This window comes from Hipposideros armiger, unplaced genomic scaffold (assembly GCF_001890085.2).
Source record: "Hipposideros armiger isolate ML-2016 unplaced genomic scaffold, ASM189008v1 scaffold_224, whole genome shotgun sequence".
NCBI lineage: Eukaryota > Metazoa > Chordata > Mammalia > Chiroptera > Hipposideridae > Hipposideros > Hipposideros armiger.
The window spans coordinates 1473174-1490952 of NW_017731574.1; the positions used below are offsets into that span (position 1 = coordinate 1473174).

The 17779-nt window shown below is 40.5% G+C and overlaps 1 protein-coding gene across 1 annotated transcript in view; it reads right to left on the reverse strand.

Moving 5' to 3' along the window:
• The window catches only part of TDRD12 (tudor domain containing 12), a 53162-nt gene that overhangs the window by 12722 nt on the left and 22661 nt on the right, over positions 1 to 17779 (reverse strand). Inside the window, exons 11-21 of the mRNA XM_019654483.1 lie at positions 17021 to 17101; positions 15391 to 15451; positions 14471 to 14578; positions 11655 to 11840; positions 9852 to 10008; positions 8024 to 8151; positions 6426 to 6617; positions 6042 to 6170; positions 3534 to 3651; positions 2518 to 2657; positions 2160 to 2380 (exon numbers count right to left, since the gene is read on the reverse strand). Coding sequence (XP_019510028.1) covers positions 2160 to 2380; positions 2518 to 2657; positions 3534 to 3651; positions 6042 to 6170; positions 6426 to 6617; positions 8024 to 8151; positions 9852 to 10008; positions 11655 to 11840; positions 14471 to 14578; positions 15391 to 15451; positions 17021 to 17101 — 1521 coding nt within the window. The remainder of the gene's footprint in view (positions 1 to 2159; positions 2381 to 2517; positions 2658 to 3533; positions 3652 to 6041; positions 6171 to 6425; positions 6618 to 8023; positions 8152 to 9851; positions 10009 to 11654; positions 11841 to 14470; positions 14579 to 15390; positions 15452 to 17020; positions 17102 to 17779) is intronic.

Sequence of the window (17779 nt, forward strand, 5' to 3'; positions counted from 1 at the left end):
GGCCAATTAACTTCTAAAACAAAAACCAAACTAAGAAACAGCTGAAGCTTCAGTTTCAAAAGTCAACATTCTTAAAGGCATAATGGAAATTGCTGATAATAACCTGTTTAATGTAGCATAGTTCTAAAAAGTAAATGCCAGCAGTTATCTTAAAATTAAATTCAATCCAACAGATACATATCAGACACCTACTACCGAGTCCCAGCCATCCAATTGTCAAATATTGGCCTTATGTCTGGAAAGGGCCCCTACGACTGTTAAGATATCCATGTTCTCCAAACTGATTTACAGAATCAATGCAGTTGCTATCAAAATTCCAACAGGGTTTTTGAAGAAATTGACATACCTGTTCTAAAATGTATATGCAGATGCAATAGACTTATAATAGCCAAAACAGCCTTAAATAAGAGCAAAGTTGGAGAACTTATATACCAGATTCCAAGATGCACTATAATATATGCTATGGTACTTGAGAAAAGTATAGACCTACGGTAAGGATAGACAAACAGACCAATGTAATGGATAGAGTCCACAAATGGACCACATGTATTATCATGTGGTTTATACTAAAGGCACCAACTCAGTGAGAACACGCTGTTTTAAATAAATGATCCTGGAGCAAGTTTCATCCATTTGGAAAAAAGTAAACCGTGCCCCCTACCTCATACTATACACAAAAATTCAATATGGATTATACATCTAAATGTGAAAGCTAAAACTAGAAAGCTTCTAGAAGAAAATATACAAGACTGTCTTCATGACCTAGAGACAAATATTTCTTACATAAGGACACAAAAAACAGTGGCCATAAAATGCTTCATCAAAATTTACGTCTGTTCATCAGAAGAATATTTTTTTTTATAAAGGTTGACTTTTTTTTTTTAAGATTTTTTTTATTGGGGCATTGGGGGGAAGGGAACAGTGCTGGGGGATTGGGGGAAGGGGAACAGACAAATTGCTGTCGTTTTGTTCTTTAGTCTAGTTATGGAGGATGTTGCTTCACTGGCCCAAGTTGACACCATCATTGCGCTCTTCCCGGGCGAGGCAGATCAGTCGCTGGCTTCTGGACGGCCGCTCATGCTGACTGCTGGCTACACACAGTAGCCCATGGCAACCCACTGCAGCAGGGGCTGCAGCCTACGCCGTCGCCAGCGACTCACAGCAGCCCAGCTCCAGGTTGAGCTGTTGTTCAGCATCTTAGCTATAGAGGGCAGTGTCACTGGCCCTCATATGTGGGATCCAAACCGGGGCCCTTTGGCGTCCCAAGCCAGTTCTTAACCATCGCGCCACTCGGCCGGCCCCAGAAGAATATTAAGAGTGAAAAGGCAAGTCACAAGACTGGGAGAAGATATTCTGAATGCACATATATGATAAAGCATTTGTATCTAGAATAAATTAATCCTACAAACCAATGACAAAAAGATAAACACCCCATTTAAAAATTGGGTAAAAGACCTGAACAGACACATCACAAAAAGAGGATGGTCAAATGTCCCACAAGCATATGAAAGGACATTCAACATCACTAATTACTGGGAAACACAAATGAAAATCACAACGGTTTACCCCTACACCCCAGAATACTAAGTGTTGGTGAGGATATGGAGCAACTCAAATGCTCTCACACACTACTGACTAAATTGTAAAATGGTCAACCACTTTGGAAAAGTAAAACATATGCTTATCCTGTGACCCAGAAATTCCACTCCAAAGTATATATCCAAGAGAAATGGGTTTATATTTCTACAAAAAAATGGGTACGAGAATGTTCATAGCAGCTTCATACATAATAGCCAGAACTGAAAAGCAATCCACAGGTCCATCAACAGAAGAATGGATATATATATACACACATTGTGATATACTCATACAATGGAATACCAAGCCACTAAATAAATAAAATACTGATACAACAACACAGATAAATGTCACAGGTATTAGGTTATGAAGTTCAAAAACAAGCAAAATAAACAGCTCTCAGGAGGGTGGTTACTTCTAGAAGAAGGGCACGAGGGGACCTCTAAGGTGCTTCCTCCCAGCTGGGTGGTAGTTTCCATGGCTGCATACATATGTCACAATTCATCAAGCTGTAAACTTCATCGCCTTGCACTTTACTGTATATCTCAATTATAAAAAAAAAAAAAAGATGACTGGCTTACTTGCAAAAACCAAAAGCCTTAAGATATGGACACAGGGGCCTCCTGGCTTTTTTCTCTTCCTTGGCTTCTAGCACCCCTGCCGTAAATTCATACAGCTCCGATGGAATCTTGGCATCCGCTCTCTCCAAATAGCGCAGGATGCCAACTGCGTGGCACGCATTTCTCTCCGTCAGCAGCAAGACAGATTTGGTTTTCTTATCTCCCTGTTCCGCAGGAGAACCCTTAAGATTGAGGGTGAATGAATAAAGGAAGTGGGTCATCTATGCCAGTCTAAATGATAAAACTTTGGGGACTCCGAATTTGTCATTACACGGGAAATGCCAGTGGAATGTTAAAAGATAATAAAAGTTAATCAAACCTGTTCAGTCGAATTCTGAAAATGATCAGACATGCAATATAGGCGTCCACCAAAGATTTTTGGCGAGGAAGGAAAGCTGAAGTGAATCACACACGTGGCATCAGTGATGGCCAAGGGTGGTATGCAGTCATCAGTTATGGCTGGAGAAAAGGATTCCGACAATGTCAAATGAGGCTGGAGTTTTACCACGGTTACTCTACTGAGCAATTCCAGTAACCATACTTCAATACACTGCTTTATGGCATTTTACTTTTTAGATACAAAGACGCTTCCTTCCCTTTTTTTTCCAGAAATGTCACAGCCCAGTGACTGAATTCGAGAAAAGTGGTCTCCCTTTTACCTTTAAAAAAATGCCTCTTTTTATTACAAATCTAGGCTGCCCATATCTATTTTACATGTATTTTAAACATTTTGATTTTTACATTTCTAATATTAAATGTAACAGTCATCTATGACATGTTTCATCATAGGCACATATGCATGTATATACTGGGGGTGCCAAAAACATGTATACAAGTGGACACTTTGGTCAACGTTGCTCAAGCAGTAGTTTGCCGTAATCAGAAGTGTCTGGACGCTGATGGTAACCACTTTGAGCACCTCTTGTAATCGCAGAAGTCAAATGTGACTTGTAGTCATCTTTTGTTATTGGTATGTATTAAGTATTACAATTTTAATACAGCTTTTTCCTTTCTTAAAATCTGTGTACATGTTTTGGGCACCCTCTGTATAAATGAGACATTGATCCCCAGGCTGGAAGGAACTCCAGGGAGAAGTCTAGACAAAGGGCTGCGACCTCCTCACCTGAGGACCCCAGGGGACACAGGTCCACCTCAACATCAAAATCTTAACGGAGGTTAATTTTCACTTTGAAATTCAGATTACTAATAGATTCTCAGTAAATCTAAATAAAAAATGAGGAGAAATTTAGAGATGAGCTATAAGTAAACAAATTGGAGGCATGATTCCTATTAGCTCAGCCTTTTCTAAATGTAAGTAGAAATCAAAACACTTACCTAATACAATGTGAGAGCCAGAACTTAATTTCTTCTTCCACTGTTCTAAAATACTTCTAAAATCAAAAACCGTTTCTTTATGCATTTTCAAGCAAAATATTGAATTGCTTTCTACTACCTAAAGATGAAACCAAGAGGCCAGTTCACAGTCAGGAACAGAACTTAAAGACAGTTGTTCTATCAATGTCATCAATATAAACCACTTAAAATTATTTGTGAGGGCATTATCTCACTAATCAAGTAATTCTAAGAATGAGATGATTGTTACTTAAATAAATATATTCCCAAATTTCTGCAGTTTACATCTAAAACCTTGCTCAAGTGAGACAAACATTATTTTATTAAAACTATTTTCCTGCCTTTTAAAATAATGCACACATGCATATATGTATGTATATATATATATATATGTATATATATGTGTGTATATACTACTTATACAGATATTTGTATATGCAGTTGACCCTTGAACAACACGGGGGTTAGAAGTGCCTACCCCCACCCTCATGCAGTCAAAAATTCTATAACTTTTGACTCTCCAAAAACTTACCTACTTATAGTCTGCTGTTGACTGGAAGCCTTACCAATAACATACACAATCAATCCACACACATTTTGTATGTTATATGTATTATATACTGCATTCTTACAATAAAGTAAGCTAGAGAAACAAATGTTATTAGGAAAGTCATATGGAATATACATTTATAGTCCTGAATGTATTTATTGAAAAAAAATCCGTGTATGAGTGGACCTACACCAGTCAAACCCATGTTGTTCAAGGATCAACTGTTAATGTACACATGTACACCAAATTTATGGTGCTGTTGTCCCTAGGGGCTTTTCCACTATACCTACTAGTTCATTTCCACTATACCTACTACTGGATGTACTACTACTGATTCTCTTTTCTTTCAATTTTTTAAAATTAGTTTCAGGTGTACAAAGCAACTAGTTATACATATATATATATAAAAGTAGTAGTTATATATTTACACCCCTCACAAAGTGATAACCTCCCCTCCCCCAAACTACTGCTCCTCTGACATCTTATATAGCTGTTACAATACCATTGACTATCTTCCTTATGCTGTACTCCACATGCCGTGACTATATATATGTATATATTTAATTACAGTTGACATTCAATATTATTCTACTTCAGCTTCAGGTGTACAGTGCATTGGTCAGGCATCTATAGTCTATGAAGTGAACCCCTGATAAGTCCAGTGCCCATCTGGCACCTTACATGATCTTTACAACATTGTTGATTATATTCCCCATACTGTATTTCATATCCCCATGACTATACTGTGTCTACTAATTTGCACTTTCTAAACCCTTCACCTTCTCCTCCATTCCCTCCCTCTCCCATCTAGCAACCAACAGGTTTTTGGGTTTTTTTCTATATCTCTGAGTCTATTTCTGTTTTGTTTGCTCATTTATTCTATTCTTTAGATTCCACATATGAGTGAGGTCATACGGTATTTGTCCTCAGTCTGACTTTTTTGATGTGGCATAATATTCTCAAGGTCCATCTTACCATTTGCAACAACATGGATGGACCTTGAGAATACTACTGAGTCTTATATTTTATTTTGTATTTGGCTTCATTTCTACATTTTAGCATTAATTTATAAACAACTGGATTAAATAAATCTTTAGTCAATGGATTTGGCTTTTCTAGCTACACGATGCTATATTTGAGTGTTATCTTCTCTATTTTCTTAAGTAGAGGATACAGAGTATGTTGGCATTTCTTCATAAATGGATTTTTTTTTAAAAGATTTTATTGGGGAACTGGGGGAGGGGAACAGCGCTGGGGAATCAGGGGAAGGGGAACAGACAAGTTGCTGTTGTCTTGTTCCTCAGTCTAGTTGTGGAGGACGTTGCTTCACTGGCCCAAGTTGGCACCAGCATTGCGCTCTTCCCAGGCAAGGCAGATCAGTTGCTGGCCTCTGGACAGCCGCTCACGGTGACTGCTGGCTGCTCACTGGCTGCTGGCTACACATGGTAGCCCATGGCAACCCACTGCAGCAGGGGACTGCAGCCTATGCTGTCGCTGGCAACCCACAGCAGCCCAGCTCCAGGTCGAGCTGTTGCCCAGCATCCCAGCTGCAGAGGGCAGTGTCACTGGCCCTCATATGTGGGATCTGAACCGGGGCCCTCTGGCATCCCAAGCCAGTTCTTAACCAACGCGCCACTCGGCCGGTCCCGATAAATGGATCCTTTTAATGCTCTGCCATGACAAAGTGTAAAGCACTGCTCCCTTGGGGACAGTTCGCATCAGTGAAAGACTTGTCCTGTCTATGTGGCTCCTACCCTCAATGTCAGGCCTCCTGCTATCCTTTTTTATTGCTACCAGTACTTTGCAGGGTTCTTCTGACTGACGAACTGGTAAAATTTTATTCCCCAAATATTTAACTATCTCAGTAATTCTCTAATGACTCAAGATTCAATCACAGTTGAAACAAACAGTAAGAACGTTTTATGTGTGGAGGGGCTCACCTTACACACAATTTCAGTTTCAGCTACAGAACAGGTGAAGATCAAGGTCTTTTGTGCCTGACTTGGGATGAAATCAAGAGTTTGGAGTAAAGTAGAGGTTTTTTCACTTTCTAGGCAAAGGTGTACTACCTAGTAATGAAATACAGAAACAAGGTGATTTTTAAAATGTTCAAAGTGTTCCAGTTTTACTTTTTAGAGGTAAGTTGTGATTTTAATAGAAAAGAATGTGTAGAAAACCAATATAAATTTAAATACACAATTCCATATTTGTATATGGAATTAAAGCTATAATCTTTTAATATTAAGCCATGAAACAAAGGTAAGTTGCTTGTGTTCATCAGCGCCCCCCCTCAACACTCCCCCCCCCCGCCCACAACGCATTACCTGTTGGACATTGCCATAGAGAGCAGCCTCTTCCATGGCCGTGATCACAACATACGGGTCATTCATGAACTCTTTGAGTAAATGTTCTATATGTCTGTTCCAATGAACTCCAACTGCAACAATCTGATGTGGTGCGAATTCCCTTTCTTCAACTTCAGTACTTTTTTTAAAGTTATGTAATATAGCAAACACCTAAAAAATTACTATAATTAATTTCATTTTTATTTCAAGAGAGAATAATTAGTTTGACAGAATGTAAAAGGTAAAGGATTGTCTAGTTTTTGTTTTCAGATCAGGAAAGGCCTTTCCAAACATCAAAGTAAAGGAAAAAACTAAAAAGGAAAAAAACCTTAGGTATAAACAAAATTAAAATAAACACCTGGGTAGCAATGCGTAACATGTAACAAAGGATTAACATCCTTATACAAAAATGTCCACAAACTGATTAGAAAAAGATGGTTCCACTGACAGAAAATAAATAAAGGAATGAAGCAGCAGCTCACAGAAGAATGGTACAAATGGCCCGTATGAATGCATGCTCAACCTAACAAGTAATCAAGGAAATACAGATTAAATTGGTCAGATGCCATGTTTAACATCAGACTGGAAAAGCAAGCTGGACTGGGGCCTCCTACTGCCAGGGGTGCAAGGGTGTGTGGCGTGATGGCACACTGCCTAAGGGAGTGTAAACCAGTGTACGCCTTCAGAAAGGCAATTGTACAATGCAGTATTCCAGATATTAGTTTGCAAATAAGAACTGAGATTTTTAGAGACGTTCAGAAACCTTACACAGGCCCATATGGCCAAGTAACAAAGCTTGGACTTGAACCTGGGGCCATCACCTCTCCCAAATGAATCTTCTTGGTCATGTTACACTGCTTCCAACAAATGCCTTACAAGAATTCAGTCTTTGATCCATTAATCCCCTGCCTAGGAATTTATCCTAAGGGAAACATGCAAAAAAGATGTATGTTCTTCAGCCACACACACACACACACACACACACACACACACACACACACACACACATAAATGAAGCTGTCTAAAAATAAGACGATTTAAAAAAAAATTATGTCTATAGGATTCAATGCCATATGGCCAGTAATAATCATACTGTAGACTAGTGACAATACAATGCTATTTACTGAAAAAAGATAGAAATTAGCACATAAAGTAAGGGCCTGATACCGTTAACTACATGTGTCAACAGACACAGGAATTACAAAAAAGAAGGAAATACTCCAAAATAGTAACAGTGATTACTTCTGAGCGTAAGATTAGGGATGTTGGGGTTTTTCAAATACCCTTCTCTATTTCTCAAATTTTCCAAAATAAAAATTGCTTTCATAACCATAAAAATATTAATTAAATATTTTAGAAAAGCTCCTTTGAAAAGTTTTGCTCTTCCCTTTAACATAGGGAAGGAAATTTCAGATCAACATTCTCTCTTCTTAATCACAGAAATTAAAGGGAAACTTTTTTAGATTAGCCAGGCTTCTTCCCCAACTAGACACTTTTCTTGACTCCTGAAAGCAGTGAAGACTTTAATTATATATGCTTCTGAGTACTAATGACATCTAAATAGAGATTATACTTACCTGTTCACTAGCTTCAAAGAATAATACTTCTACCTCATCCAAAATTAGGTGACAGAGTCTAAGAAATAACAAGCTTTGATATTTGAGAAATCTCAGGAGGCTGTGTGGTGTTGTAACAATAACATCACCTACATTTTAAAAGAAAACAACAATTAACATTTTAGATTTCCCACAGGTTTTCCTAACATCTCCTTTGCTAAGATTCCACATAGTTTCTAGAAATGCCTTCCAATAAAACAAAAAGCTGTTTTTCTTTTCTTTTCTTTTTTTAAAGATTTTTGTTGGGGAGTTGGGGGAGGGGAACAGTGTTGGGGAATTGGGGAAGGGAACCAGCCAAGTTGTTCTTCAATATTCCTTGTGGAGGGTGCCAGTCTCCATCTGGCTTCCGGTGGGCAGCTTGTGGCCTCTAAGCTCAAGATGCTGTGTTCAATCTTAGTTGTGGGTGAGCATAGCCACCATCCCATGCAGGAGTCGAACCCAGCAGCCTTGTTGTTAAGAGCGCACTCTATCCACTGAGCCATCCGGGCGTCAGCTCAGCTCAAGGTGCTGAGTTCAGTCTTAGTTGCGGGTGGGCGTAGCCCACCATTGAACAGGCAATCTTGTTGTTATACCAGCTGAGCCATCCTGCCACCTGTTGGCAGCTCAGCGACAGCTCAGCTTGGGCGCAGCTCACTGGCCCATGTGGGAATCAAACCGGCGGCCCTGTTGCTCAGAGCTCACGCTCTTAAGCCAACTCTCAACCAACTGAGCCACTCGGCCGGCCCAAAAAGCTGTTTTTCTTACTCAGGTGGGAGAGGCAAGAGGGTTTGCCTGCCTGGGCTAACAACCCTGCTTATCTGATTAAATACTTGGGCTCCCACCAGGTTTTGTGCTCCTGAAAGACAGAAAGGGTTTTCGTCAACACCTAACAAAACAGTAGGTGTTCAGTATAATTGATAAATGAATGAAATCACATAGTTTTCTTACCGTATTTCCCCATGTATAAGACGCAGCCTTTTTCAAAAAATATGGTGTCTAAAAACTGGGAGCATCTTATACAGTGGTTGTATGAGCACAAAAACAAGTGCGAAAAAAGCAGAAAATGCAAGTAAAAAATATCTACAACATGGGCCGGCCGAGTGGCACGTTGGTTAAGAACTGGCTTGGGACGCCAGAGGGCCCCGGTTCGGATCCCACATATGAGGACCAGTGACACTGCCCTCTACAGCTAAGATGCTGAACAACAGCTCAACCTGGAGCTGGGCTGCCGAGAGTCGCCGGCAGCGGCATAGGCTGCAGCCCCTGCTACAGTGGCTTGCCATAAGCTATTGTGTGTAGCCAGCAGCCAGCGTGAGCGGCCAGCAGCCGCTGTGAGCAGCTGTCCAGAGGCCGGCGACTGATCTGCCTCGTCCGGGAAAGAGCACGATGATGGTGCCAGCTTGGGCCAGTGAAGCAACGTCCTCCACAACTAGACAGAAGAACAAAAGGACAGCAACTTGTCTGTTCCCCTTCCCCTGACTCCCCAGCACTGTTCCCCTCCAATTCCCCAATAAAAATCTTTAAAAAAAAAAAAAATCTACAACCAGTGTATTAGACGCACCCAGGTTTTAGACCCCAAATTTTTCGAAAAACGGTGCGTCTTATACATGGGGAAATACGGTATTTTTCTCACAGATGTGAGCCAAGATCAAACCTTCATCATCTGTACCCATCGGTAATTGACAAGGGCAACCTGGACTAGTGACCGTCGGCTGCATCTACACAGGCCTGTGTCATCTGAGGCTCCCAGGCCTGCTGGGCAGGGCTCCATTGTGTTCTGTGGGGAAAATCAGTTTGGAAGGATGCTTACACCCCCTTGGAAGCTTCATATTTTTGGCTTCATCTTTGTGGAGTCCAATGGTTAACAACATAGGATGAAGAGGCCTGGAGGATGTGCTATATTCTCCCAATAATTCAAAGATAAATTGGGCCTTTTTCCACCCAGGACATACGATGACTGCCAGCGGCTGCAAAGACAAATTCACACAATTTTGGACAAAAGTTAGGAATCAAACACAGGACATGTGAAGCATGCAGAACATCTCCTTATACAGAGTAAGCACTCTCTATATATTTTTATCATCATCACAGAGGTCAGGAAAGTTAAAATATAATTTCATTAAAATGGATTTAGATACTCATATGTTCCTAGAGCTTAAACTGAGCACTTCACAAATATGAATTCATTTAGTCCTGAAAACACTCTTACAGGATAGGACCTATTACCACCTCATTTCACAGATGAGGAGTCTGACGCACAGAGAGGTGAAGTCAGTTGCCCAAGGCTGCACAGCTAATACAGGGTAGCAACAGGATTTGAAGCCAGGCAGTCTGGCTGTAGAGTTCCTGCTCCTAAAGCACAAGAATGAACTAACTGCTTCCTGAGGGGGGCCTTTAAAAAGGTTAACATCTCTTCCTTAGGAGACTGGAGTTTCCTATAACACCATCTGAACCCTGCCCTCCACTTGCCAGATGTCTCCTGAAAATACACTGCCTGCCAAACACCTTCCTGGACACCTCCCTCAATTAGCTGAAGACAAGAATGAGTCTCCTCTTTCCTTTACACAGATCCAGGTGAGCGCTAGCTCCCAGGTGTCAGGCCTACAAGCCGGCTGACCATGGAGACGCAGAGAAAGTGGAGTGGACCTAAGAGGCAAGACCTGGACATCCTTTTCTGGCCCAGCCAGGTTCTATCTCAACACCATCTGCATCTCATCAACAGCGGTCAGCTGCTAACGGATTGAGGGATGTAAATGTATCCATTTCATTTTATTAAATCAATACGTAATAACTTGGGCAATGTCATTTTCCAAAGGAAAATCATTAAACTATAATACATAGTACGATCCTTATAGAAAAATAAACGATAGCATCTTTTCTGAAATGCAATTCTAAGTGTCTTTGTTGTGCTGCTATTTTCCACCTTATAATGAATAGCAGAACAATTGGTAGTGTGTCCTTTGGGATAGGATCTGAGAGAAAGGCCTCATATGACATCAATTGAACTAAAAACTAAAACCCAGCAAAGCAGATGTCACTACCCCACTGTCATTTGATCCTCACACCCCATTTCTCTCCTTCTCTCATCTTTCTCAGCTATTTCCAGGTTCTTACACATGGGAAAAATAAAGTAGATTATCAAACAGTGTGCGGTGCTGTGACAGTATCTGCAAGAATATGGGAAAAGAGGACATAAAACCTAAATTCTAATTCTACTTCTTTTCACACTTGTCAGCTGTTAAAATTTATACCAGTAACTTTTCTTGAGTTAATTTTCGCATCTATAAGATGGTGAAAAGAATACATGGCCTAACCATCTCATAGGGTCACTGTGACAATTAGATGAATTAAATCGGTGAAATACTTTTATAAACTATGTATTCACCTGCTCTCTTGTCTCAGTGGATGGCCCACAACTGGAGGTCAAGGTGAGAATCAGTGTGAAGAACTGATGACTGTGATAAGAGAAAAGTTTCTCATAGGACGGTTTTTGTCCTGCCCATTTGGAAACTAAATGAGTAATGTAACCTAAACTTTACCAAAGGTTAGGTGTAAAATTTAAAAATAAATATTTAATCCATTTTGTTGTGAAACAAAATTGTCTTCAACTTACTCCATTTCTACTCGGTAATGACTGGTAGCAGCCCCCCGTTTGCAAAATCGTAAGCACTGGTGGAAGGTACAATGAAGGGTCATTTCCACACTGGGAAATGACAACCACATCACAGCCACGTGCTATGGGAGGCCAGGAGTAAGATTCAGTGTGGTTAGGTCCCAGAAACTTATTTCTTTGAAGAGCCTACAAAACATCAACAACAACCAAAAAACCACAATAAAGTATAGAAAACTAATAAAACCCCCTCTTAGTGTTCATTTAGCCCCCAACAAGTATACATTGGTCACTCTAGTATTTCCCAAGACCTAACTTTTTAAGTACCACGGAATCTTTTCTAGCATCAAACTCCTGTGTTTCTGGGCTCCAGATTAAAAGGATCCAATTGGTGGTCCACTAACTAACCAGGACCCTAAAGCTCACCAGAGCAAGGATGTGACTTCTTCTCCTTCTTCTAATAATCTGCAGGTGCATCAGCTCACTTGTAAAGTTTTTTTGTTTTGTTTTTTTTAAGATTTTATTGGGGAATTGGGGAAGGGGGACAGTGTTGGGGAATTAGGGAAGGAGAACAGCCAAGTTGTTGTCCTTCAATCTTAGTTGTGGAGGGCGCAGCTAGCTCAGCTCCAAGTCCAGTCACCATCCAGCTGCCCATCGGCACCTCGCAGCCGCTCAGCTCAAGGTGTCATATTCAATCTTAGTTGCAAGTGGGCATAGCCCACCAACCCATGTGGGAGTCAAACTGGCAACCTTGTTGTTAGGAGTACATGCTCTCACAAGCTGAGCCATCCTGCCACCTGTTGGCAGCTCAGCGGCAGCTCAGCTTGGGCACAGCTCACTGGCCCATGTGGGAATCGAACCGGTGACCCTGTTGCTCAGAGATCGCATTCTTAACCAACTGAGCCACTCAGCCGGCCCTGTAAAGCTTTTTAAAAACATGGTTTTGTTTTTCTACATAGCTGTCACTAAAACCTCCCAAATGTTCCGACAGGGTAGAGTTCTCCAGCCACATTGATACTACCTTCCAAAAAGCTGACCTTATCAGCACCATGATCTCTGGGAAGTCCTCCTCTCCAGGCCCTAAACCTCACTGCAAACGGGACTAACTCCTCTCTGCACCTGGTATGCAGTGATCATCCTGGGATCTTCCTGCACCATCACCCTCTCATTTGCAACTCACACCATTTTCTTTCTTGTTTACCTTCTTGTGTTGGTAGAGAACATATTTCAGTAGCTTCTTGACAAAGGGTACAGAGGAAGTAAATCTGAGACTTTGTCTCATTCTACAAATAAGAATGTCTTCATTCTACCCTCACACTTCATTGATAGTTTGAGTATAGACCTCTAGATTAGAAATAACTTTGCATGCAAATTTTGGGGTCGATGCTCCTCTAGGGTTACTCTGGATAAGTCTGAAGACATTCTGATTCCTGATCATGTGTATGAGACCAGTTTCTTCTCTTTGGAAGGTCTCATGTCTGAAGTGTCCAGTTTAGATGTTTCACAACAACATGTCACTATCTTGTTTCTAAATTGTGCTGGGCCTGTGGTAGGTAGATTCTCTTAATTTGGAGAGTCATACCCATTAAGTCTGAAAATCATTCATGTGTTACTCTCCTCAAGATTTTTCTGCCATATTTTGTTGTTTCTTTCTAGAAATCCCGTTTTCAGATATTGGACCTCAAAGTTTCTTTTGCTCCTCATTTCCATCTGTCTTTTTGTTCCACTTCCTGATAGCTTTTATTTTACCACTCAAATCTACTATTGATTTTTATTTTTATAACATTTTGAATTCCCAGGAACCTTTTTTTATCCCCCGACTGTTCCTTTTCGACAGTACCCTGTTATTGTTAAATACATGCAAAATATATCTTCTCTTATCTCTGAGTATATTTATTTTCTCATGTTTTCTTCTATATTGTTTGTTGCCTTTGGAGTTGTTTTAGTTTTTTTCCCCTTAGGTGAGGGCTTTCCTCACTGTCTAACAATCCCAGAAGTTCTGTTCAGGCTGAGGAAGGGCACTAAAAGATGACAAGAAAGACCCATGGGCGAGGCAAAGCTCATCCCCATATGAGTGTCACATCACTGCAGGAAGACAGGGCAGCAAGCAGACACTTTTACTGGGAGAACTCCAAACAGTGTCATCAAAGGTCTTTCTCTAGGGCCATTCAGTTTCTCCAAAAAGAGCCTCCAATCTCCTTCCTGAGAAACTGGATACAGGTGTTCAGGAAACAGGGTAGGGAAGTGCACGACCCCACCAATTTCCCTCCTTCCTTGGGCATGTCAGCCGTATTGTGCTGCCTGTTTTCCATCTCCTCAAAGCCTGTGGAAAGCTCTTTTCCGAAAAACTTCCCTCTCATTCTACTTATCCCTGTGGTTCTAGCTTCCTTTCTTTTTTTAAAAAAATTTTAAGCTGTTGTTTTTGTATCAAGTAGGAAGTAGATAAACACGTGTGATCAATTTACTAAGTGAAACCATAGATCTATAAAGCAATTTTGAAAAAAAATGCTAAAAAATATGTTATAATTTCCTTGGCAACTTGTTCCTTCCAAGCCCCGTTCCACAGCCACATTTGAAAACTTAATTTAGAAAAGCACTTAAAAGTTAAACAGTGATTTCTCCACACAAAAAATTATTCACTTCTAAGAAGTTAACCTGGACTTAAGAATAAATAAGAAATTAATAATAAAAGCTTAAACAAGAATTTCAAAAGCAAAGCAATTATATGAATGCAACCTTAGAAGCGTTTATTAAAAATCCTTCTACATTAGGTCAGTATTCCTTCTTGAGTTTGGTTTTATTGATAGAAGCACGTCTACCTTTTTCACGTCTGCCGAAAGTGGCGACGTGTCAATGGATAAGCAAGGATCGATCTTGTTCCGGAGCACTGTGAAGGGCTGCTGTGTGCCCAACTTCAACTTCTGCCTCTAGAAAACATGTATGTTAGACAACTCTGTCCTGCAGTATTAGTACAGAATATCAAGAACTTTATGGAAATAAAGAAAATACAGGAGTTTGATATCAATGTAAAACACCTAGGTGTATATGCTTATCAAAAATAACCAAAACTATTATATCAAAATGAAAGGAAGATCATCTATTACCCCAATTAAGAAACAAACAAACAAAAAAAACAATGAATTAAAAATTTCTCGGGCCGGCCGAGTGGTGCGATGGTTAAGAACTGGCTTGGGATGCCAGAGGGCCCCGGTTCGGATCCCACATATGAGGGCCAGTAACACTGCCCTGTACAGTTAAGATGCTGAACAACAGCTCAACCTGGAGCTGGGCTGCCATGAGTTGCCGGCGACGGCATAGGCTGCAGCCCCTGTGGCAGTGGGTTGCCATGGGCTACCGTATTTAGCCAGCAGCCAGAGTGAGCGGCCAGCAGCCACAGTGAGCGGCCGTCCAGAAGCCGACGACTGATGTGCCTCGCCAGGGAAGAGCGCAATGATGATGCCAACTTTGGCCAGTGAAACAACGTCCTCCACAACTAGACTGAAGAACAAAATGACAGCAACTTGTCTGTTCCCCTTCCTCCAATTCCCCAATAAAAATCTTTAAAAAAAAAATTTCTCTAAAGCAATAATTCACTAGACAATTTCTAAAAGGATGTCTTCAGGTAAAGTCCCCAATAGGTTTCTCTTCTAATCTCAAATTTAGAGGGAGGAAGAAGAAGGATTTAAAGAGTAAACAGTTTTCTTTCTTTTTTATTTTTATTTTTTTAGAGTTGTAATACCTGCTGTAGATCAGAGATTTCATCAGCTCTCAAAGGATCAGGATTTAAAAATTGCAATAATCTGTAAAATAGTGAAAGGGCAACTTGAAAGGAAAAAAAGTGTTTCTATTTCTTTAACTGAACTATTATTTTAATTCTTCCTTAACATAAGTAAAGTGAACTATATATCCCAAAGCACAGTTATGAAATCACTGCTCACTTTATTTTGCTTTGTTTATTGTGCCACGGTGGGTGGGTCATGCCAGTCCCATGCTTCCCCACCCACCAGAGCCCCCAGGCTGTGGACACAGAGCTGCCAATCACAGGACCACCAGCTCTGAAGAAGAAGGAGGACTTCATGAGAAGGACCACCAGGTCATCACATGTTCCTAATAAACCCATTGCCTCCTTCCTTCTTTGCTGTTTAATCTTGAACACTTCAAAGCTCTCTGTAACCCACAGTAGAATCATTGATGTAATTTAATCAGTGGGTACTAAGTAAAGCGCATTTGGCCAAATAGGAGATAAAATACAACCTTCTAACACAAATATAAAAGGCAATAGAGTTATTTCAGGGCTAATTTACTAAGTAATACTTTCATGTAATAAAAGAAAGAAATGAGTTATTTGGATAACGCAAGGTCTTTTGTTCCAAGGAAAAGAACCACTTGTAACACCACAGGTGTTACAGGTATGAGGGTGGAGGGATGCCCCAGGAGGAGGATGTCAACTCAGGTGCCACCCCAGATCTGTGGGCTCCACGGCAGCCTGCAAAGCCCCGGGCCTTGGAACACTGTGAGCAGCTCCTGAACTTCCGGTCAAGATGGCGGAGTAGGTAAATGCTGTGCTCACCTCCTCCCATGACCACGTCAATATTACAACTAAGTTATAAAACCACCGCCCCTGAAAACCACTGTGAGAAGCTCCTTCTGGATGACGGGATGTTACAGGGCCACAGTGTGGCTGGCATCTGGGAAGACGGGCATCCTAAATCATTTCACGCCAATTAGTAGATACAGCATGACCTTCCCACTTCTGAACTGTCTTTAGTTCTTTTTGTGACTTCAAAGCAGCAGCAGTTACTTGGAATATACATGTAAGAGTGTTTTTAGGCTGGTATGGTAAGAAATCTTAAAAACAGGTATGAAATATTTTGTGGATTGAACAAGTATAAAGTGAAGTTATGACTCTATTGTTAACAACTTGTAAGTGAATACTTTGTGAATCTGGCAGGACAAAAAATATCCCCAAGTTCCACACTGAAAATAAATGGTTTCCCTAGCAGGTGATAAACCTGTTTAACATCAGAAAACTTGGAAGAAAGCAAATACCAACCCATATAAACTCAACAGCCCCAAAAGATCAACGATACCTAATTTGTTTCATAAAATTGTTCACTTCACCAAGAGAATCAGGAAGGGGAGGCAGAAAATGACTCTTTACCACGGAACAGAGCTTTCAACAGGAAAATCTACCGTATATAAACGGAAAAAAACCCTAACTTCAAAGCCTGCAGAAGACACTGCAGGCATGTTTGTTAATGGGGACATAGGTTTGAAATTAATACTAAAATCATATGTAAATTCTCTCTGCTTATAATTTTATCACCATTACTTCAATAAAAAATTCAGGCCAAGGAAAGCATTCATACTTCACACAGCCATTCTTCTCATTGTATTCGTTCTTCTCAGTCAATCTAAGTGGTTTATCATTTGACTTCTGACATAAAGCACTAGAAATAAAAAAAACAATTTATTGAAATTTCTAAACCCATTTACCCCAATCCTGAAAATACCTTTATTTTCTGGGAGAAAATTTAAAAAGTACCACTGAGGAATAAGTTGTTGTATATAGGTAAATTTATGTGAGAACTGGAGCTGAGCCCTTTAAGTATCAAATCATTTTGACAATTTTGGTGCTTGCCAAGAGGACGTAAGCCCACTATAGCCCCTCTCTGCTACTGATTATCACTAGAAACCAGATAAAATACAAACTAGAGAAGCAAGAAGTTAAAATGTAAAAAACAACCAGAATCATGGACAGTTTCCTGGAATTTTACCTTCTATTTCTTAGTGTTGACCTGAGCGTGGCCTGAGACTTAGAACTCTGTAGAGGATGTAGACAACAAAAACTCTGAGAAAAACCCTCTATTTCAAGCCAGAGAACCGGGAAGGGAGGCTTCGAGCAGGGTATGGGGAACCCTAACTGATTTTTCTTCCTTTTTTCCTCTCCTGGCTCTGCCCAAGGCCAGCTCTGATCATAGTACTGCATGCTACAATGGCAACAGCTGTGCGGCCACCTAAAACCCTAAGAGAAAATGTTCCCCTACCTCTAGAGCAGCGATTCTCAACCTTCCTAATGCTGCGACCCCTTAATACAGTTCCTCATATGTTGTGGTGACCCCCAACCA